This window comes from Dermacentor andersoni, chromosome 3, assembly GCF_023375885.2.
Source record: "Dermacentor andersoni chromosome 3, qqDerAnde1_hic_scaffold, whole genome shotgun sequence".
Taxonomy (NCBI): domain Eukaryota; kingdom Metazoa; phylum Arthropoda; class Arachnida; order Ixodida; family Ixodidae; genus Dermacentor; species Dermacentor andersoni.
Window position 1 is genome coordinate 139,118,479 of NC_092816.1, and position 22,328 is coordinate 139,140,806.

A 22,328-nucleotide genomic window follows, 5' to 3' on the forward strand; every position below is an offset into this window, starting at 1 on the left:
CCCTTTTTCCGCGCGCGCGGTCGTATACGGTTTTGACGGCTCGCCGCCAGCGGTGCTCGGACGCGCTAGGCGACGGCTACGCTCGTGCGCAAAGGCCGCGTGCTCTGCTGCTCGAGGACCTTCGAAGGCGACTTCCCACGCGAGCGAGGAGCGGACGATCCGTGGAATTCGTTAATTAGAAGTCGACGACGACGTGACTCCGGTGAGAAGCCCCCTTCGAGGACGCTGCCTGTCAATCGGCTCCGGCCAATGCCAACGACCGCTGCTGCGCCTGCCCGACCGTATAGCCGCGTGAAGCGCGAACGTTTTTTTTAGAGAACCGTGGCGCAAGTAGAGCGCCGTGCTTCCTTCGATGTGGCGGTGTGAAAGCTGATCTAATTTCACAATGCCTCCCGCATTTGCGAGACCATCTATAGAGGAGTCCTCTCATCGCCGATAGCAGATCAATAATGACGATGCATTCTACGTCGGTGGACCGCTATAGAGCGCAGTGACAGTGTGCCCTTTAAGGAAGACGCTAAAGACCAGTACTATAGATAAACACAGACTAACAAAATATTACTCGTCAGCTGTAATTTTTATTTCTGTGGTAGGAAGACGTTCGCACCTACACCTCGGAGAATCAAGTGCAAGGTATCCCGTTTTGAACACGGCGCGGAAACGTCGGCGCACGCGCGATGATAGCGTCACGCTTTTCGAAGTGCCTCGGTATGCGTGGGACGCTTTCGACGAAACAATTCGCGTGACTAACGTTGCCGTGTAAAGAAAATGAACGTAACAAAGATATTGATAGGTGGCGAATCTCTACGCAAGTGTTTTGTGTCGCGTACGAAGAGCACCGTGTGAATGCCCTTGCGAGCGTTACGACTAATGCAGCTGCGTGGACCTCCGCTCGCGTTAATTAGCCGAGTGTTCCGATGCCCCGCCTCGCCGCGCGGAGCGCAGCTTCCGAGCCGGCGATACCGTGGCGCCGACGTACGCCACAAAAGTCGTGTCCCGGCCGGATTTACGGCGGAGTCCGGACGAACGGAGCCCGTCGCGTACGTAAAGGGCGACGAAGAAGGGTACAAAATTAAACCGGCGAGCGAGCGCAGCAAACGGCACCGCGAGTTCGGAACATCACTGGCATCCGAAACCTATACCGACGCCCTTCCGAGTGTTATCATTCGTCACACCACAAGCAAGAAGATAAATAAAACGTAAGTGCACTTCCGAACGCGAAAGGCGCACCCTTTCCGATATTTCAGACCTCGCGCGTATGCCAAGCAGCGTACCAAATCTCGACACCTTTAAGTAGCCTTCTCTGGCGCTCGATGTTCTGAACGGGAACGCCAAAGAAAACGTGCGATTAAAGGTGCGACACATGCAGGCAGTGTGTGTGTATACTACGCAGTGCATGACGCTGTTCAAACAGGCAGAGCTCGACTACCACTGGCAGTGCATATCCAGCGAGCCCGCGGCGGGGTGCGCAGCGCTCTCGTGGCCGGCCGCCATCGGTCGTGTGCGGCCGGGACACGAAGCGGGCCAAGGGGAACCGGAAGAAGACCGCCCTCCCCGGCCGCTGGGAGCTGACCACGAGGGGCTGAAGGCCAGAGAGAGAGAGACGGGCCGCACTTCTTCTTAGCTGCCCGTTTACTTTTTTTTTTAATAACACTCGTCCCCCTATCCAAGCTATAGCTTTTTTTTTTCATTTTTTTTTCACGGCCGCCGCACAACGATAACAGAACGAGAGAGATGCGGGCGCTTAGGAAGGGCATTGTTGCCCAATGCAGCAATGCCCATCGCAGCGGCCTGCATCGGAGACGCTCGCGGCCGTCTCCCCTGCGCATGCAAGGTCAGCGGACCGGCCGCGAAGATGACGCCGAAGCGCCCGCAAAACAATAGGACGCTGCCCTCCTCCCCCCCGTCTCTGCTGCTTCGCATCGGGTCGGCTCTCTCATTACAGCGGAAACGCACAGTGATCCGCAGGCCACAGTGAGACTCGCGAAGGTCAATAGCGGTGCACCGAAAATGCGCCGCCAGTAGTTAGTCGCTATTTCTCTTTCAATGGTGATGGTTGGCTAACCTCCCCCGTCTCTTCCTCCACTCCTTCTATCAATAGTTACGAGAACGGGACACGCGCTACAGGGCGATCCGAAAGACAGACCTGGGTCTGCACAAGCATCGCGCCGCCCAGCTCATTCGGCGGTGGTCTGCTTTTCGGCAACAGTGCGACGACGGGACCTACATACTTAAAACGTGGCGCTCTGGGCTCGCCAGCTCGTCCTACATACACAACGGGCGAGCCGACCACACGTGTCCGAAACTTGGCCGCGAACCATAAGCAAGCGAGAAAGAAAAGAAAAAAAAGAAGGCTGTTTCTGTAAAGGCCACGGCGTACAAACGTGCGCTTTGTTTGCACGCGCCAGGCACCTGCTGCCGGTTTGAGGTCTCGTGCTCTGTATTTACGCGGCGACGCGAGGGCTGTTCCAGAAAAGTAGAGTTCAAGCAACTCCAAATGACACCCGCGACCGAGTAGGAATGATTTGGCCCCGCTCGGGTGATCGATCGAGGAAAACGCAGGCAAAGGCACATATGGCGACGCCAAACACATCCACGGACGACAGCTGCCGCTATTCAGCGCAGACGCACATGTTGTTATCGGTTGGCAAGTTCAGGTCGGACAAATTTCGACGGTCGCTCGCGGATGCAGTTAACTGGGCCGGATCATCCGCTGCGACCCGCCGTAAACACAGCGGGTGAATATCGCGTTGCGTCGGGAGGGAGCTGTGGCCCGATCGTGCTTGATGTTTCCTGTACGGTGACGCTGCAGTTAGCGTGGAAATATGACGGTACGTACGAACGGCTGCTTAGCTAATTGGCCACTGTCTTAGTTCAAGATGAAACTACCGATGCGGAAACGCAATCTCCTGGCGAAAAGAAGCCTACAAACTATAAGTTATGTGGCTTTACTCCCCAAGCGATTTACGGGCTGTATGACTGACGCCGTACTGGAGAGCCCCTTATTAATTTCGACCACTCGACATTATTTGCCATGTTCTCAACCAAAAAAATTAATATTCGCTAGAACGTTATCGTCTTCGTATATGACGCTCTCCGCGCAAAACCGCTACATGCATCGCGCACAGATTAGCTTCGCAAACGCAGAGAAAACAGAGAACGCATTTAGTATCTTCATGCGAAGTCAGCTCCGTCACACTGTCTTGATATATATCGAGATGTGAAAAAAGTCGGCAAATTCGTAACACATGTACGATCCCGCGCGGCCGTGTATTAGCATCCCCTAAGTGCGAAGTTACGGTGAGAAAACGTGCACCGCGTTTTATGAAGCGAGCTGTAAACGGTGACAGCGATTACGGCAAACTCAACAAAATGACTCTTGTTTCTGAAAGCTAACGACTTCCTAGCGATAACTCAGCATGAAGCTCATTGCGTACCAGTTAAGCAAATGATGAGAAACGTAGTTGGGGGCGGGAGCAGTATCGCTAGTAGAGTAAGAAGTAGTAGCAGCGTTCCCGATAATCGGGATGCTAGTCTCGAAGATTACACTCCGACGTTGAAAGTTCTAGCAATCCCAACGTAGCGCCCATCAAGGGTTTGTGGATCAACATCTCACGAATATAGTAAACAAAAGTGACCTGTTTCGCTTCCGCTGTCAAGTGCATGTTACGACTATTTCCGCGTTATCGCGTCGCTTGCAGCAGCAGTACAGTCTGCACGAGGAGTCGGTCTTACGTAAAACACACACACACACACACACACACACACACACACACACACACACACACACACACACACACACACACACATCAGTCCAAAAGCGGCATGCCGCACAAAGGCACCGCGCGCAGGCGACGCGCCACCGTCTCCGGGGTGCCTCCACCGTATAACAACGGAACGTAGGCCCCAGGCACCGCTTGTGTATTTTATGGCGGATCTCGCTGGCGCCGGGAAGTCGTAAAAAAAGGCCCGGCCCAGGGTCGCGCGCGCTGACGCGCTTATAATGGAAACGTCAGTCGAATTTCGCAAAAAGGCGTACGTGCGCGAGTCGCCCACCCACCGTCGGCTGCAGCGCGTGCGAGGTCGGGTGTCCAAATAGATGGACCTTTCCAATAGGCGAGACAGGTGAGCCTGGTAGGGGGCCTATCAGTGCGCGCGCCGTGCGTCAAGCTCTAGACGCGCTGCTAGTGCGTCCACAAGTGGCACATATTTGGCGAAGAATTAGCGGCGTCTACGAAGCGCTGCTGCTCGAAAACGGTTAATCGGATATGTCGTCCGATTGCCGCGAGTAAGCCGGGAGAGTGAAATAACAAAGAAATAGGTTACGGAGGCAAGCTTCAGCTAAGCCCATGCGGAGCGGATGACCTGGCAGTGAAAAATTGTGTCGCGTTACTGTACTTGCAGCGGGAAGTGGTACGTGCGAATGAGAGCAGCGCCTTTATGCGAGTGCACTGGGAATGCACGTCACTCAATGCACCATGCATCGTTTCCGTCTTCAGCGTCAATCCCCACCCCTGGACACGAGCATTCACTTGGAACTCGGCGGTCCAGGCATGCAACGGCCCGTCGTGACGTGTCACTGTATGACGGCGGCTTCTACGTCAGATGATGACGGCCTCCCTGTTCACTGACGGTGAATAATTAAAGTGGTCTATCGAAAAGAGCTATCCTGGTGCGACGATGGATTACCGCTCCATATATCTGTTGTCGCGCGCCTACTATTTCGAAAACTGTATCTATAAACAGCCGCCGAGTACATGTTTGCCGAGCTTGTCATTTCAACGTCCCTATACGGCCTTCATCCGCGGCTGCATTTAATTGCAATCGAGCCCCAGCGCAATCACCTATATATATATATTTTACGTGAGTTGCTTGGCGGCAGCGTTTACGCAAGGGAGCAAAGAAAAGGTAAACACGGCCTTTCAGCACGCGAGAGAGCCGCAACGCGTCCTCGAAGCCCCGGCTGAAATTCGTATTTTGACGGCACTAAAGAGCGAGAGCGCGCAGTTGGTCCCAACGGACAAATGAAAAAAACAAGAGCGCGCTCGGTACAGACGGCGCATAACGAATGTATGTTCCGCACTTGGAAAGAAAAGAATCGAATAGCGGAATCCACCACGACAATGCCGACAGACGACGCCACATAAGCACAGAGTGAGGGAAGAGCATGGGGGCTGTGCGGGCGCCATAAAAGACAGAACGTTTTTATTTGTATTTTTTTAATGAAAGGGGCACGTGCCCCATGTGCCACCCCCTGGCTATACGCCACTGGTCTAAGCGTGTCACCCTTAGTTTGTTGTGTTCATGGCTGCACAGCAAGGCGCCTCCTAACGCGTGTTCCACCTGCAGGCGCTTCTGCTGTTCAGACAAGGTGCGCAATATAGATGCTGTGTCGGATAACCACCGTGCAGGAAATGCATGCGACCGCCTCGCGCGAAGGACAGCGCCCCTGGTGCATAAAATCCGATGCTCAACGCATCAGAAAAGGCACGCAATTAGGCACGCAAACACGGACACAAGTAGAACGAAGCGGCCAAGACATCGAAATAAATTCGTTGGGACTTGCCCGTTTTCGTTCCCACACGTGTCCGTGCACGTTTGCACGCTTCCCTTGCCGAACGGGAGCGCGTTGAACCCGACCGCGCAGCGCGTGGCAGTTCATCTGCAGATCAAGTGCCAGCCGTTTCTCCACGCGCGCCAGCAGTGGCCGTATACGTATGCGTGTATATATACACGCGCACAGAGCGAGAGGGACTACGACACCACGTACGGCACTCGGCGTACTCCTCACCCGGGACTGCCGTGCCGGAAGAGAAGGGAGGCGCCGCAACCCACGCCGAGAATAAGGGTTCTTATTTACGGCGCATCTTCAGCGCCGACCGTCGAGGGAGCATCTCGGCATTCTCGAAACGGAAGCACCGAGGCGGGAGACGCGAGAACGCTGCGACTGCAGACACGGGGCAAAAAGAGAAAGAGGGGGTGCATTCGTGTTGTGCAACGGTGACGGATTGCAGAAAATCCTTTCAATTCGATTCTCTGAAGACAACCAAAGCACCCACAGTGGTGGACGAGGCGATCGAGGCTGCACTGACTGTCGACCAGGGTGGCTTGATCAACACGGTGTCACATAAGCACTCAATAATCTGAAATAAACTGCCCATTTATCCGGAGCGAAAGTAAAGCTGCCCGACTGACACTGTCTCAAACCTGCACTGGTCGGGAATCGACCGAGGGGGGGGGGGGGGGAACAAGTGATAGCCCTTCAAACGACACACGTAACAAATACCGCACACGTGCAATGCTGGTAAGAAGAAACACGCACACAGCAATAAAGAAATGAACGAATAAAATGTACCAACAAAACAGGAGAAGCTCGTCTAACTTATTTTACGCGGGCGCTCTGCGACACAAGGCACATAAACATCCACGTTACAAAAAACGCACGGTTTGCTATTTTGGCCAGCGATAGCAACTTGTTTTCCGCCATAAAACCTATAGCTGATCAGACAAGCTTTAGTCGTACAGTTTGGCTAAGGCCGCTCTCGATCGCAATCGTTACAATATTTCAGGCATGAACAATGGCGAGAAAAAGAAAAAAAAAAGCGCTCGGCAACGCGCACTGTATGCCTACGGCGAAAAGGAATTCCGCTTCGCTGTTAGAACGGCTGGAAGCGTAGCGTATGACCCGCGCGAGTCTGGAAAAAAACACGCACTTGCCCGCAAGGTCGGCGCAAGGATGTTGACACACTCGCTTTCGCACGCACCTGTTTTGCATACGCAAAAGGCAACGAGACGACGCACGGGCATGCTGCCGCAAAAGCCTCGCAAGAAAGCTTAAGTTCGAGGAAGAAGGGGGACAGGGATGGATCTTTCTTCGACGTTCCGTAAAATGGTTGTCCTGCAGAGCTCTACACGATGTCGCCTACTTAAGCCAATCTGATGCTTATCTAGCCTCTTTCATAAAGAGGGGCCCCTCACATAGCGAATTTCGGTTATACACTGGAAGTTGTTACGTGCCCTCTAGGGAGCGTTCTGCCGCAAGAATTATTCAAAACTGTTCATTATTAACCGAGATATTTCAGTGCAGAGAACCCATGGTTTCAGGAGGCGAGCGCCACTGACGACAGATACATTCTCTACACTTGACCCGTCTAGCCTCCGCAAGCGAAATCCCTTCCCTGCGTTCTCCTATACCGGAGCTCGAGGATCGCGTGAAGCATACCTTACGGGCCCCGCCTTCATTTTTTCCCCCTCGCTTTTCTTGCGGCGCGGCGAACTTCCGCTGACGGCGTCGCGCGCGAGCTGCTGCGTTGGTCTCGCTTCGCGCAGCACGCGATTTTGCGCGCTGTGCACGAGGACACATGACTAGCGGTACCGCCATTCGCGTAGCACTGATGCAGTCACCGGTACTACCGGTGACTGCCTCAGTGTTACGCGAATACTGAGGTAGACACAAGCCGTTTCTAGAGCATGATCGCGCGCCGGAACACGGCAGAAAATGCCATAATTCCGTTGTCTGCGCGCGGAGACTGCACCGACGTGGGAAAAAGCAGACAAAATGGAAGTACATCTCTCTTGTAGCGTTGCGAAGTAAAACAAATACACACGGATACATTCGGTTCGTGTGTTTTATTATTTCTCTAAACCGTAATTCGTCTACCGATTAAACGGATTACACAAATAACAGATGTTGCCTTAAACGATTATCCAAGTCACGGGTCACTAAGGGCGACGTCACAGCAAAGACACACGCACGTGGGCGCACTTGTGCGACATACGTCGACTCTCAGGCTCGGATCGCGGTGCCCGCGAGGAGAAGTTCAAACGGCGTTCGCTTTGAAATTTCGGCTCTTTCCGCGGCGCATAGCAGACACGCTCGTTAGCGGACATTGTATGCGCGGCGCTTGTCAGCTCAAATTGGCCAGACCTGGCGAGGGGCCGTTTAAGCCGCTCCTTAAAGGGCAACTCCGGCGTTTTTTTTTTTTTAATAACCATATTAGGATATTGTCATTTTCAAATGGCATCGAGGGTCCTGTCACCTGTTGGGTGGTTCAATTTGCTTAGAACTTCATCAATGATTTCAAATAACCAATAAATGAGATACGGAAACGTGTAGCTGCTTCGTCTGACGTCACGATGAGTCAATGACGTCAGATCCTACACTACTATAATGTAAACACGCAGAACACGCGCTAAACACGCAGTACACGTGGCGCTAACACCAAAGAAGCGAAGCTGATGATCTCGCCTCACGACACAGGGAGCTTTTACAGGGTTTCCGAACTAGACAGCGGCGATTTAAGCGACAGTGGGGTGTATATAGTCTCTGACGTCGCAAACACAGGGTGGCCGTTAGAAAGTCATGAGTCGGGAACGCAAGCAATTTTTAAAATTCATTTTCAGGAAAACTAAATAACTTGCAGCCATACAGTTTGGCACTGATAATCGGAATGCAAAAAAGAACAGATGTTCGAAATTTTATTAACATCTGTGGACATCGAAAAATCGCCGGAGTTGCCCTTTAAGGTTGATGCCATACGGGGCGGAATCGAACCCGCGTCACACGCACAGCCACCCGACGCTTTAGCGCTGCGTCGCGAATGCCCGCTTGCAGCCCGGGATGCATTCTCAGCGTGAGCACGCACCGGCGTGCCGCCCATCTCGGAAGCCACGCAAAATGAGGGGAACTTCGTGGGAGCGCCGCACGTGACAATGCGTTTCCAGTGGGAAACGCGAGAGAGGATCCCGACGGCACAGCGTGTCCAGAGAGAAGCTCGAGAAAGAGGAGCTCCGCTGCAGTACACGGCTCGTACGTGATGCGTTTCGGCGGTGGCAGTACAGTATGTGCATCGTTTGAATGCAAATGACATTAACCGCGAGACGGGTTCTGCAGGAATTATTTCGACCTCCATTTCCTCTATACTCAACGTTCAGCACAAACTCTCGTCCAGAAACTACATTCCTGTAAAAGGATGACTGACTAGGCGAGTTGCTAAGGTGTCATAGCGAAATGAGAGCGCGATCGAGAAGGGACAACAAAAAAAAGAACGACGACAAATTGCTCGTGTCCTTCCCTTTTGTCTCTAACCCGTTTGCATTCAGCGGAAGGCGCGCTACTGCCAACGACAGTTTGAGCTCAAAGGGAAGTGGCTTCGCATACCGCGTGACACTCCTCGGTCGCAGCTTCTCGTGGCACAGGCTTGGAGAAATGTTTTTTAAGAAAATGTTCGCGGCTCTAAGGGCACGCGCTAGCAGTAACATTCGTCAGTGAGTGAAAACAATAGGAAGGAGTCAGGCCAGGCAGGGAAAGGCAGCCGACAGCAAACTAACGAAGCCAGCCTTCGGTCGCGGCGGAAGAATCGGTGCGTCACTCGCCACAACATTCGCCGGGGCCATCCGTAGAACCAGCTCCGGTCGCTAATGATATCACGGTCCTGTCTCTGGAAAGCTAAATATTGTGAGGCTTCACGGACAGCAGCAGAGAGAACCTGCCACGCGATAACTGGTGTGCGGGTCGGGAGCGGCCGTGATGGAACGGGCATCCCCTCCCGAAGCCCCTCTTTGAGGGCCTTCATTCTTTCTCTCTTTGTCGACGTGTGCGCCGCCGCTTGACTGCCAAATTTGACAGACAGCCGACACTCGCTTTTAGTCGGTCACGCGGTGGAGGTTTGATCGGACGCGTTAACACAAAAAGTTCACCGTACGCGGGTGCTTCCAAAATGTCCCGGCCTCACGGGCAATCCATTATAGTGTGCGGAGTTTCACGAACCTGAGTATGCACACAAGCTTCACAGAAGCAAACAACGGCCGGCTCACACTGCCGAGTGCACGTGGCGGCAGTAAAGTTCGCCACTTGAGAATGACATGCCTGTGCCACGAGGCGCGACAATTAAGTTGCCGACGACGATCGCGAAGCGTGCAGCGCTCACCGTTCCAAACCTGAACGCCACAGGGGCAGGGCGCGTCGTGACACTAGCAGCCACGTTCACGGGAAGGCAAGCGCGACGGTTTGCATGACCTCTAATGTAATACCTCACTAAGCATGGCCGCGAGTAGCGCTAACTTGACGAAACACTATGAACGACGGAGATACACACGTTCATGTGTTTCGCCAAGCTAGCGCTTTTACGACCATTGCTTAGTGTAAACCAACTTGCCCAACTTTCCGCTCTATTGAATGAGCCTTGAACCACCACTCGTGTGCCTGGTGCAATAACGTAGTCCGCGGATAGCATACGCTGCTGTGAACACCTCAGCCAAGTTTTATTGTCGTACGTAAAACCCCTCAAACTTCGTAAAGTAGCGACACTCTCCTCCTCCGCCTCACTCCTCCTCGTTTCTCCTCTATTTCACGCTCCTTCTTCGACCGTGGCGCCGCCTACACTGCTCGAGCGTAGCAAAGGCGCCAACATGCGCTCCTCGCCACTCCGTAGACGCTTCTCGTGCAAAAATGGCGCTGATGCACGGCGCGAGGGCCCACGTGATGCTATTAGGCCAATTAGCGACGTGGCGTCGGCCTCGGGCAGAGCGCGCGAGGAGGAGGCCGCATTCTTCAAAGCGTCACACTACTTTACGGAGTTTAAGGGGTTCTAGTCGCACGCGGTGCGTGGAGTTCGCAAGCGGATCGCCTAGTCGCCTCTCTCTCAAACGCTCTCCTTTCAACAGATGGCCCAGTCCTCACTCTATTCTAGACGCACTGTTTCGTCGTCGGACGCTTTATCTCGCCATTCCCTTAGACGGCTGCGACTGGCCGATAGCCGACATCCACCTGCGGCCGGCTACACGGTAGATACCGCGGCCACCGTACCGTGCGGCCACAAGTCCAGTGGCTAAGCGCACTGCGGTTCACTACGTCGTAGGCACCAAATGCGGAAGGTGTCGCGTCTACTTTAACATCCAAAATGAAACATCCAAATGAAATCGTTGTGGGCAAACCCACAGCGACGTCGCCTTCGCAGTACAAGGCATTGAAGTAGGAACGGGAGCACAGCGGAGGCCGTGTTTGATTACTAATAAGTTCGCTTCTGTTGAACGCATTAAAGTACTTTGTTGTGGCAAAGTATTTCTGAAATAGCCTATTTTCACTTCAAATGTCTTTCTCCACTCGGATAAAAAGTGGTTCGGGGCCCCTTTAAGTAATACCTCATGCGACACCCAACGACCACTCCGCCGAAGAGCCTGTGCTCGCACATTTCCTGCCCACAGTGGTTTATTCTGGGAGACCCTGTCCAGGAGGTCCATGATCGTCTCATTCATATAGGGATGAATGCCACTGCACCATATTGAAAAGTACGCTCAGCCGCTTCTACGTCGATGGCCTAGTAGGCTCACCCTTCTTGCGTCTTTCAAGTTCACCGCCAGGAGCCGTTTCTACAGCTGGCAAGACGGCCCGCGGGATGCATTGCATCCAAGCTTATGTCTCGTAGCATTTCGTCCTGCATGGCACCCAGGACTAGACTGAAGTAGTAAAGCACGTCATTTTTTCTCTAGTTGTCGGAATTTAGCGTCTTCTCTAGACTCCAGTTCTCGTACAGAGGGCTAACAACGCCGGCTTATCCAAATTTTACATCTCAAATAAACAACTAGGAATCCGCCACTTCATCATTAGGGCATGACAAGAGCATTCTGTAGCTATCCTTTAGGAACACTGGTACGGACCAGCTGTTGGGTAAGTCTTACTAAAGAGCCACTGCAATGAAATTTCAATTTGAATAAATTGGTAATAAATATATGCAACCAAAGTAACATTGGCAAAACCGCAGGGCTGACAATCACACAGCTTTTTTTTTTTTCGTTAACAACGTTTAACTAAAGCTTCGGCAAAGGACGCGTGCTGCTGGCAGTGAAGCGGATATGACGCACGTCCCAGAACCGCGCATGCGTGCTGATCCCGCCGTTGTGCCTGTAGCCGCTGGTTCTCAATGTTGATGCGTCATTTGTTTCGCTTTTACTCATGGCTTTCGCACTAAAACCGCACGCAGAGAAGGTGCAAAGCATCGAGTAGACCAAAACCGGTATCGTTCGACTACCCATCGTATTTGCAAGCTAGAACGCGAGCGTGCGCGCTCAAGGCCGAGTCGATAACCGCTGGTGTGATCGTGCCCAAAGCGAGCAGGCCGTTGTGCCAACCCTCGCCCCCTTCGGCAAAAGCCGCGAGGACGGCATTCAAGAGCGCCTGCGAAGGCCTTTCCCGGTGAATGCGTTGTTGCGATGACCGCTCGGCCGGATAACAACAGCGTTTTCTTCTTTGCTTCGCTCCAAGTCCCGCCAGCCGCCAATTACGCAGCAGTAGCTGGCTAAAACAGATGATCGACGTGGCCTCGAAGATGCCTGCCACTTTCATTTCTTTATTACCATTGTTTTTTTCGCTTGGCCTTCCACACCGCTGGCTTCTGCCCGCGAGCGCAGCCTTCAGCTGCCGCCCGTGGCTGACGCGTTTAAAAAAGCGCCCGCCGGAGAGGAGGAAATCACCGTTCAACGCTTAACTCAACTTAACTATGGGGCGCGCTAGCTTCACCTCTCGTTCCCGCACGGTAGGCGATATCAGATCGTGGTTTAGGCACGTAAAAGCCCACAATTTATAAGTTAACGGCAAGTGACAAACACCTATCGCACAAGAGAAATGAAAACTCCGCGATGACCCGATTTTAAGTTCGCAGATGAGATGCGGTCAGATCGAGGACAAGGCGCACAAACCTTCGTGTCTAGATATTCCCAGAATAGAAGAAGAAAACAAACGGACAAAGTACGCGCTCTTTTAATGAGCGAAAAGAGAAACGGGGTCTGGGTTTATGTCAAGGTCTTCCGTGTACACTGCAACCGTTCCCTGGTTCGCGCTGCAGAACATCGACAGAGCAGTATCATCGCTTATCGAGTGCATAAACACTCGATGAAGCCTTCCATTCTTGCGAACGCACGAACAATCGAGGAAGCGTAAACTGATTCACTGTGGAAGCAGCGCAAAGAACAGGGACACTAAGACATGGGCAAGGACGCACTTTCCTGTTTTGTTTTTTCCAACTCGTTAGCTTCGTCATTTCCTTGTCACCGAAACCTGCCGCGGCGGCTCACGGCATTGCGCTGCTGAGCTCGGGGTCACGGGTTCGATCCCCACTGCGGAGTTCGCATTTCAATGCGGGCAGAATGAAATAAAAAAAAATAAAAACAGAAAGGAAAGCGCGTCTACCGTGATTTGAGCACACGTTAAAGAACCACACGGTGTCAAAATTGATCTCGAATCTTTATGCAATAGCTGTACGCAGTATAACGCTGCCGCAGTTTTAGCCCTCTCCCATCTTTTAGCCCTTGATTCGTTCGCGGTGCAAGCCTCATCCGTCAATGTATGCCCGCTAGTGTATCTATCTGCTTTTGAATTGAGACGCTATTTCACAGTTAATTTTTTTCAAATGCTATTTAACTGATTTACACATCGTTTCCACGTTTCTTTTGCTGCTTTGTACATATATTCATGTTGGACGTCTAGAGACTACTTAATTGCGTAATGTTAGCTCTGCAGGACAGAACAAGTTGCGTCCGTTTTGCGCATCTGTGTTTTTTTTGTCAATATACAGTCCTACGTGTGTCTGTGAACCCGTGCCGCCCCGTGCAGCTCAGGGTCCCTCAGGCCGCGTTCCCGTGCGGCGTTTCTTTTAATCTTTCTACGTCAATCAGTTTTGTTAAATGCAACCCGATAAATAAACCAACAAACAACCCAGCAATGACATTCGCAACGTCCACCCAAGCACTGGCGCTCATGGCACCATTCAGTGACGGCATATGTCAAACGCGTCAAAAAAAAAAAAAAAAAAGAATCATAGCGCGGCAAGCAAGCTTTCGGTTGACGATATAGGGAAATAATGCACGCACGAAACGCCAAAATTTTTACGAGATTGCGGTTTGCAGTTCAGCGTTCGTATTTGCGTGATCTTGCGTACGTCCATGCCTCAACAAGTGCCTTTACAACAATTGCAAACACACTAGCCTAACCAATATCTCTTGAGTAAAAATGAAAACAAAAAAAAAAAGAAAAATTTGCGTCACTATCCAACCCCCAGTGGACAAGGGAAACCAAAATTTCAACATCCGCATGCAGGAGCGGACAACGACATCTGCCAGAGCACAATTCCCATTTCCGCCTCGACAAACGGTTGAGGAAAGACAGCTCATTTCCTCAACTGAAACGGTAATGAAACGTGAAGATAGTAGATTCCATAGCTTCAGTCTACTTTGTAATCAATATTCTTTGCACGTGTACTCAGCTAATCAGTGACTTAAAATATTATACAAGTTTATTCGTCTATATCATTACTTACGGGCTTTTACAGCGGAAAGTGACCATGCGGCGCGCAGTCGGGAAATGTAAGCGTTCTCTCTTCCGGAACTTGTCCATCATCCGAGAACAAAAAAAAAAAAAAAACAAAGCTCAGCGCTGCGTAAATACAAGCAGGGAAGAGGAAGGCACGACGCGTGGGGCGTAGTTTATATTCCCGGCTTTAAAAAGAGCCGCGACGAGAGACGGCGCGGCGGCCGTAGATGCGGCGTTTATCTTATCCTGCGTCTATTACCAAGACGCGGTGGCGGATTTTGTTTTTCTTCTTTTCATCTCCACGACGGCGCGCTACTTCCGCTCCTATTTCCTACTAAAAGCAATGAGCACATTTCGGTAGCATTTTACTACACTTACGTTATTTTTGTTTTCCTTCGTTGTACATCCATTGGAACGGAATTATCATCTGCACGCGTGTTAGAGCCCACCAACTTTTTACAACCATAACTGTGACGAGACGCCTTTCATACTTACTTCTCAGCTTCGACAATAGTGATTAAAAAAAACACGTGCGGCATCTTTTACTAGTAGCGTCCCCCGTTTTCACGCGCCTACGGTGCGACGATGGTGCTGCGCGAGCAGACGCCTTCGTTCTGTGCTCAGGATGTCACGAGGTCTTTCGAGAGGACGTAGTTGTGCCTCGCCAGAGCCTAAAAGTGAACGCCTCGCGTCCACTACTTCTAAAACCTTCCGACGACGGGACCACGCGGCGCCGGTTTTCCCACCATCCGGCGCGCTCTGTGCATCTAGGGCAAAGAAAAGGGCGATTCGTTTTTAAGCGCTCCGAACGACGTGCCATCCGTGACGAGTCAATGAAATCCACGGTTTAGTTTCTAGTCCCACTGTTGGAGCGATCACAGCCAGGACAAACATGAAGTTGAAAACCAACACATTTACTACAACGTAACAAAAGAAAAGAAGGAAACAAGAAATCGCAAGCAGCACCGAACGCCATGCGACGCCAAGACAAAGAAGAGAGTCCGCGACGTAGGTGCAGCTGCTATATACGAATGCAAAGCGGCTACCGACACGACCCCTATATCTCTGCGCAACCCAACTGCCTTCGACGACCATTTGTGCTAGTTTCCTGCTTGCCGTAACAGCTCCTCGCGACCACTGCGCTCAGACGCCGACAAAAATAGATAACGCATACCGGAAACAGGCACGAGAAAGAAGCTCGTCCGCACTGCGGAGTCGTTTAAGCGGTGCGGGGGTTTAAGCGGTACGGGGAATGAAAAATGCGTCGGACCACGAGTGCCGCCACAGAAATGCCACGCGCTTAGGGTTAGGAAACACTTGCGTGTACGCACGTTAGCGGTGATTAACGCCGCCCATCAGGTCGCGCAGCACAGCAACCAACACGTTTATTTCGACGAGTGTTTCCGGCCCCCTTGCGACCCGTCTCTCTTTTTCCCATGATAAGTGTTCCCACACGGACAGCGGGTGGGAAGATTTCGACGGGTGCTTCTACGCCTAAACAAGGCGGGCATGGCTTTACGCACAAACGAGCAGACCGCAAGGAGCGCTCCATCCTGCCTCGAGCGGAAGCCGACAGGGAGCGCCAGCAGATAAGAGGCCAGCCAAGCGAGATCTACGGGAGTGAAACGAGACCAGAATGGAACTGAAGGTCTGACTGGCAGCGCGACGGAAAGGCGGGAGCCTCGACCATTGCATCATGCGCGAACTTTTTTAGCCACGCCGTCTCGGGTCAACGAGGCGCGCCGAGCGGAGTTGGCGCCCTCACTGGGCGCGAAGAGGCCTGCCGCTTCTGGCTAGACTAATACTACCTGCGGCGGAGCTAGAGGGACGTCGTGTATCAGTTAGGGTTCTTAAAAGCAACATCTGAAAACCATCAGAGTTTATTAGGGACAAACAGTTCGACTACTGGCCCATAAGGTGAAGACTGAACTTCATTTATCTTTAATTTCGCACTCAAACAGCCGCGCCGATGACGTCAGTGTGACGTCGCAAATTACACAATTCTTTCGTCGGCAGATCTTGCCACAACGATGACGTCACCGGGAGTTGGCGCAAGAAGGATTTCGCTGTGGCGTCGCCAAAGCCGCCTTTCGGCACGTTAAAGCTGACCCTAGTTCGTACATAAAATTTCACAAGTCTAGCTCATTAATTTATTAGTTCCCTTCGGCTCCCCGCATGTGCGTGCTCATCAGTCACAATGCCGGCTGCAATCTCTCAATTCCGCGCGCTTTTTTAAGCGTCCATCGTCGAAGAATAAACATTACCTCGTGCGCATCATGCTTTCGATTTAGGAGGACACTAAAGATAGAGGGGGGAAAAGAGTTGTGTTAGAGATCACCCTTCTACGCTACCAAAATAGCCACATTTACCGCGAGAAGAGGCTTGGGAAATCAGAAAAGATGGAAGAAAGCAGACGGGTGGCGACACCACACCGAAGTTCCCGCACCATCTTGCCGTGACGTCACTGATTTTCACGGCGTCAGCTCGAGCCTAGATAATTTTTTTTTATCAGTAAAGATTGGCTACATAGTATTATGAAGGAGCAGGAGACGCAGCAATTTTCAAGAACTTTACTGAACTTCAACACCCAAAATACGAGAGGTCGCGAAATGCAAAAATATTATAACCTTCAACGTCGCTTTCCCCTAATAATCAACACAGAAATCAAGCAGGAGAATACTTTACCAGCCTAAACTAAACGTTCACGCTCTCATTGCCCGCGATATTATGACGACTACAACGGGCAGAGCACGCGAGTAATGAGATTCCAGCTGTGTCACGTGGGCGCGCACATCGACTGAGCTTGAGGTACAGTGACGCGCCTCGGCGTGAAAACACGAGGTCACCTGCCTTGCGAGACTTGCAGGCTTCGTTGAATGCACAGCTCTCTCGCGGAAGATGGTGGGATGCGAAAGCGTCCACTCCTCCTTTTTGATAACGCCATTTCTTGCTCAACGCGCGAGTCTTTCTATGAAGCCAAGCAAAGGCAATGAGACACTCGACCTTTGCAAGAGCAGAAAACGCGCGACCTGGGAAGCACATGACGCCATCGATCATACAGAGTTTAGTACAATATAGTATCCAGAGGCAGGGCTACACAAGCTATTCCGCTTTTTTTGTTGTGCAACGTGCACAGCAGCCGTCCATTTTTCTCCGCCTCCTCCTCTCGCATCTCGCCACAAACGGGTTGCGAAACAGGCCAATCTGAATGTGTCCACGATGACTAGCCGAATCAAAGACAGGGAAAAGACGGACGGTACAAGCGCTGTCCCCCAACTGAGCGTCTACGGGAAACGCAGGAAAGATATATTACACGATGATAAAACAAGAAGGAATGCTGGTAATATCTTCGATGCAAGTGAAAGCTCAGGAATCCTAAAGGACCACGATACACAAGACCAGGTGGTATCCAAAAATAATTTCTGCTCGAGTTTAGCGCTACCGATGGGTGACGCGACATATATTTATGTTATTTTGATGTGCATCAAATGCTTCGAATGTTGCAGTAAACACGCATGAAAAGTACGTAAAGAAAATGCCTTCGTATCGCTGACGGGTGTGAAGGATGAATCGAAAGCCGACTGGCCGTCATCAACTGCCTACACGTGACAAGGACAAACGCCGACCGGCAAACGAGAAACGCTCGGGAAACGAAAGTGGAACCGAAACCAACGCGGTCGTTGCGGCACTCGGCTCGGCATCGATCGACACGATTGATCCGTCGAGGCCCACCCAGTCAACGGCCAGCCATAGAAGGCCAGCCAACACCTGCTACATCGCCGGAAAGATGCGCTCAGTGACGACGAGCTTGCATTTTAACCTTCACGTTTCCCCCTAGATCTTCACTTCTCAAACATGGAGAGTCAAAAACAAGCACACACGTACGTAAATGGCGTTCGATCCTACAAAAGAATTGCCAACCCTCCGTCGTCCCGAATGGCTTAGCTAGCGGGGGATGAAAGAGCGGTCTGCTTCGGGGGAACCCACGTTATTTCTTTCAATGGGCGCTGTTCAAAACGCAACCTCCGCCTTGAACGCCCCCCCCCCCCCCTCTTATGCGTGAACCGCAGTACGCCCGACACTCACGAAAAAAAAAATTCACGTGAAGACGCCCGGTCGTTCACGCGCAGCTTGAAGAGCGCGACGCACGCGGAAGAGGAACGTCTTTGTACGGCCGTCACAATAGCGAGTAAAATTAGGAGACACTGAGCACACGAGACCACCTTATTTTTCATACATGCGCGGTCTGTCTTCCGCATCGAAGCGTTTCTGATTAATGTGGAAGTTAACCTGCGACGAACGAATGTTGTGTGACATCGGACCGGTAAATATTTTCCGTGTTTACGCTAGCGTACGAGACAGCGTCCGTTTTGGCACAGACCAAATGCCAGCGTTTGGTTGCTCTCGGATGCAGAAAATCCCATCCACTGGTCACTGGGATCTCGTTACGCATGCGCAACACCACGGCAACTTAGTACTACCATGAACACTACCAGCAGACACGCTGCAAGCGCTCGGTCAGAAATGACCGTTTTGGATAACAAGCTAATTGAATTGGTGCGACTACAACACGCTGGGCCACTGCTCAAAGGTTGCTGCAGCAAGGTGACACCCTCTAAAAGGCCAAAGTTCAGGCAAAATCGCACGCAACGGCTCCCTTGCTTGCACATAGGTCAAGCCAGAGCCACAATCGTTCGAGCGATCTCATTCCCTACGCGCATGACGAGTGCACAGGAGATGTACCAACAACAACGAACGCTGTGCCGAAGAGCGCTTGCCGCAACAGCGGCGCCGAAACTCGAGCAGCACCAAGCGATCGGGGCCGGTCGCGGTGGGCCGGGATCACGCATGTATCAGCTGATAGATTAGGGCAGCGCGCTACACGAGCAGCAGCAGCTGGGTAGCGGGCGAGGAGGGGCAGGTCGCCTGGTGCACGCGCAGCGGGACCTCGCGCTGCTGCGGAGCAGGCATCGGCCCCAAACGAAAACAACGCAGCAGCAGCGCGCATCCGATGCCCCGGCCGACATGACGCACTTGGTGTGTCGCGCTAGCAGACGATGCAGTACGACCAACCTGAGGGCAGCGCGGAACGCGGACAGGCGCCCACAGCAACGCGACGCACTGGCAAGCAGGCCCATGCATGTTTACTCGTGTTGGATTCTCGATACGTCGCCACCCTTCCGTCCTCGCCAAAAAATAAAAGCGAACACGCTAGTGTGCTCTGTACAACGTTTCTCTCGCATCAGGAGGTCAGCGCAGGCCATTCTGAGCGTATGTATTTAAAGGAACGGGATTAGAGGCGAGGGAGGAGGCGTTTAAAGGGACGCCGCACAGAACGCATCACCAAAAGCAGACGTCAATAAACGGGTAGCGCTGCTTCGCGCACAGCAGTTGCTTACCGCCTTGTAGCGGCCCTTGTAGACGACCGCGAAGGCGCCGTGGCCGATCAAATCCTTGGTGTTGTACTCGAACTCTCCGACCGTCTCCATGGTATAAGACTGCACGCGTTCCCGACGCGTCAGACTCGCCGTTGCAGGCAGTCAGCTGTCAGAGGAGTACGCCTTTGTCCCACACAGAGAGCTTTGTTAGGCCTAGAGCAGCATCCGACGCTCGCGTATCCGAGGCCCATCGTTGCTGCCGCATCAATCGCGGTCGTGCAGCGCTACGACGAGACCATAGCGAGTCGCAGTTCCACGAAAAAAGCAGCGACTAGCGCGAAGCGCTCTCGGATGTGACAATGGTGCTCACGTAACCCGTCCTTCGCACTCGCTTGGCTATTCATTCATTTTATCCACAGGCTGCACTAATATCGCAAATGATAGCGGCGAAAGAAAGCACAGTTTCTCCTCTCGCGATCAGGGCTCGCACAACACGTAGCGACAACACACGAACAGATCAACGCGACGATCACACAGGAAGCTCCGCCGAAGAAGCCATGATTCACATCACTGCGCGAATCGCACACGACCGCAGCACACTCTTTCATCCATTTGCGGCGCTCGCCTTGCGAGCATTTTTTGTACGAGCGACCGCAGCGCCGGGAGTCCTCCGCGTGCAATATAGTGCGCTTTTGGCTGCAACATAAATGCAAGCTACGCTCTAAATACTACGTTATAATGCAAGTAGCGTATAAATATATTGTACTTTATGTCATTTTAAACAAATAAATGCTTTGCACTGTTTACTTTTAGCGTTTTTGTTTTCACATATAAATGTAAAAACAAATATAACAACTAAACACAAAGTTGTCAAATACTTTGTAAATAAAAAAGGAAGTATAATAATTAAGCTCATAAAATGATTGTATTGGTCTGCGATCATTATTTTTGTATTACTAGTTCGAATTAAAGTAGAGCTGTGTTCTTGCGCACGACTCGCGTTCCCGTCTGCGCCGAGACTCCGCGAGACGAAACATTCGCTCATGGCGACAGAGTTGCTAGCCACGTGGGGAAAGTTCTGCGGGCGCATCGGCGTGCTAAGGCATCTGTAAGAGCCCAAAGTCACACGGAGATACCTCGCCTGTCGTCGTCGTTGCGGCCCAGCGTGATCCTTTCCTTCCTGTGTTGGTAAGTAGCCGTCCGGGCAGCGTTTGCGTAGGGTCCAGTTCAATGAAAAGGCCACCATATTGTGTTTTGGTTCGGCTAAGCCTGACTCTAGCCTGACCATCCGTTGGGACTGCTAGCCGCTGGCCATTCGTGCGGAGCCGGAAAGATTCCGATCGGCGTCTTGGCAGGTCGCTTGTAGGGCAGCGCTCGCGAGTGCGACCCATTTCGTTTCCGACGCGCGAGTCGCAGCCGTTTGTACCCGTGCCACATTGTTGACAATTTCGCGGAGACGCACAGAGCTCGCGGCCGTCGCGTGGCGACTGCGCGAATCTCGGTGCCAGCTGAATCATTCGGGCCACCGGTTTACAGCCGTGCGCGTGCGGCGCCCTGCGATGTATGTGACGGGCGTACGCGGTCCGGCGTTTCCGTCGGGGCCGGCCTGGTTTTCAGGTCAGCGGGCGCCATTTACTGAGTGCCGAAATGCTGCCACCGAGCCACGATTGCCCTGCACGCAAGTTTCGCCTCGCGTGTGCGTGTTTGGTTGTCATCTGGGAACATGCGCGAGCAAGTTGCGGCCACGCGCCCTTCCTGCCGGATATGTATTTATATTAGCGCGTATTTGTACTGCCGCTGCTAGGTGCTTCCTCCGTACCTTTTGGCACCGATCGGCGTGCTACCGTAGCCGTAGGTCGAGCGATCTCAAACACTCACCTCGCGGTCGGCTATTAATAGCCACACCGTCGCAGTGATATATTTTTTTTCTTATTGCGGTGGTTTTGTCCTTGCACTGTCCACCGGGTATTGCGGTGTCCGCCGGCCGCGTTGTGCGCTCGTGAAACAATTTCACCTGACGAGGCCTGAAAAGTCGGTCGTCCTTGCTCTCCGGTAGCGGACACCGCGCAGCCGACGGACCGCTGTGTCAACATCTGGCTCGATCGCCCACGCCGGGAATGCGTGCGTCCATCGAATGTTGTCCGTCCCGAAAAAACTGCGCCTAGTCTCGCTTGTTTTCTGCTCGCTTGCGCTGGTTTTTGGCCGCTCTTTTTTGTCGCGACCTCGGTGACCGTGGCCCGGCTCGCTCGTTCGTAAGGCCGCGCCGCCGGCTTGCCCTTCTCGTGCGGAGGTCATTCTCCGCCTTCGAGGCCCCGGCCGCCGCACATGTTCAGGTGAGAACGACGGAAGTGAAAAAGCGTACGCCACGTTTTTGATACTACTGGGTGCGATGTAAATCGTGGCTGATATTTCAATCTAGATTCCTGATTAGAAGCACGTGTGCTGTCGTGAACGAGAGGTTTCGTACTTCCGGGTGCATGCCTCGTGGCTGCCGAGCTTCTCGCTCCCCCCCCCCCCTTTTTTTTTTTCTTTTTGCCTCTAAGGTTCGTGTAGCAAATTGGTTTTCCTGTCACTTGCTCACTTTGTTTCATGTTTGCGCGAGTAATTGATGTTCTTGCCGATTTTATTTCGAACCTTTCTTGAAG

The 22,328-nt window shown here is 52.4% G+C and overlaps 2 protein-coding genes across 3 annotated transcripts in view; one reads left to right on the forward strand and one right to left on the reverse strand.

The window, feature by feature from the left end:
- Atg1 (serine/threonine-protein kinase unc-51-like protein Atg1) overlaps positions 1 to 20,399 on the reverse strand; it is a 141,929-nt gene extending 121,530 nt beyond the window's left edge. The window contains exon 1 of the mRNA XM_050173203.3: positions 19,705 to 20,399. Within this exon, the coding sequence (XP_050029160.2) occupies positions 19,705 to 19,794 (90 nt within the window). The 5' untranslated portion in view covers positions 19,795 to 20,399. The remainder of the gene's footprint in view (positions 1 to 19,704) is intronic.
- Positions 20,400 to 20,706: 307 nt separating this feature from the next.
- LOC126525152 (uncharacterized) overlaps positions 20,707 to 22,328 on the forward strand; it is a 109,161-nt gene continuing 107,539 nt past the window's right edge. The window contains exon 1 of one of the 2 annotated variants that reach the window (XM_050173208.2): positions 20,707 to 20,871. The gene's annotated coding sequence lies outside the window, so the exon portion shown is untranslated. The remainder of the gene's footprint in view (positions 20,872 to 22,328) is intronic. The other variant, XM_050173207.3, reaches the window with a different exon arrangement.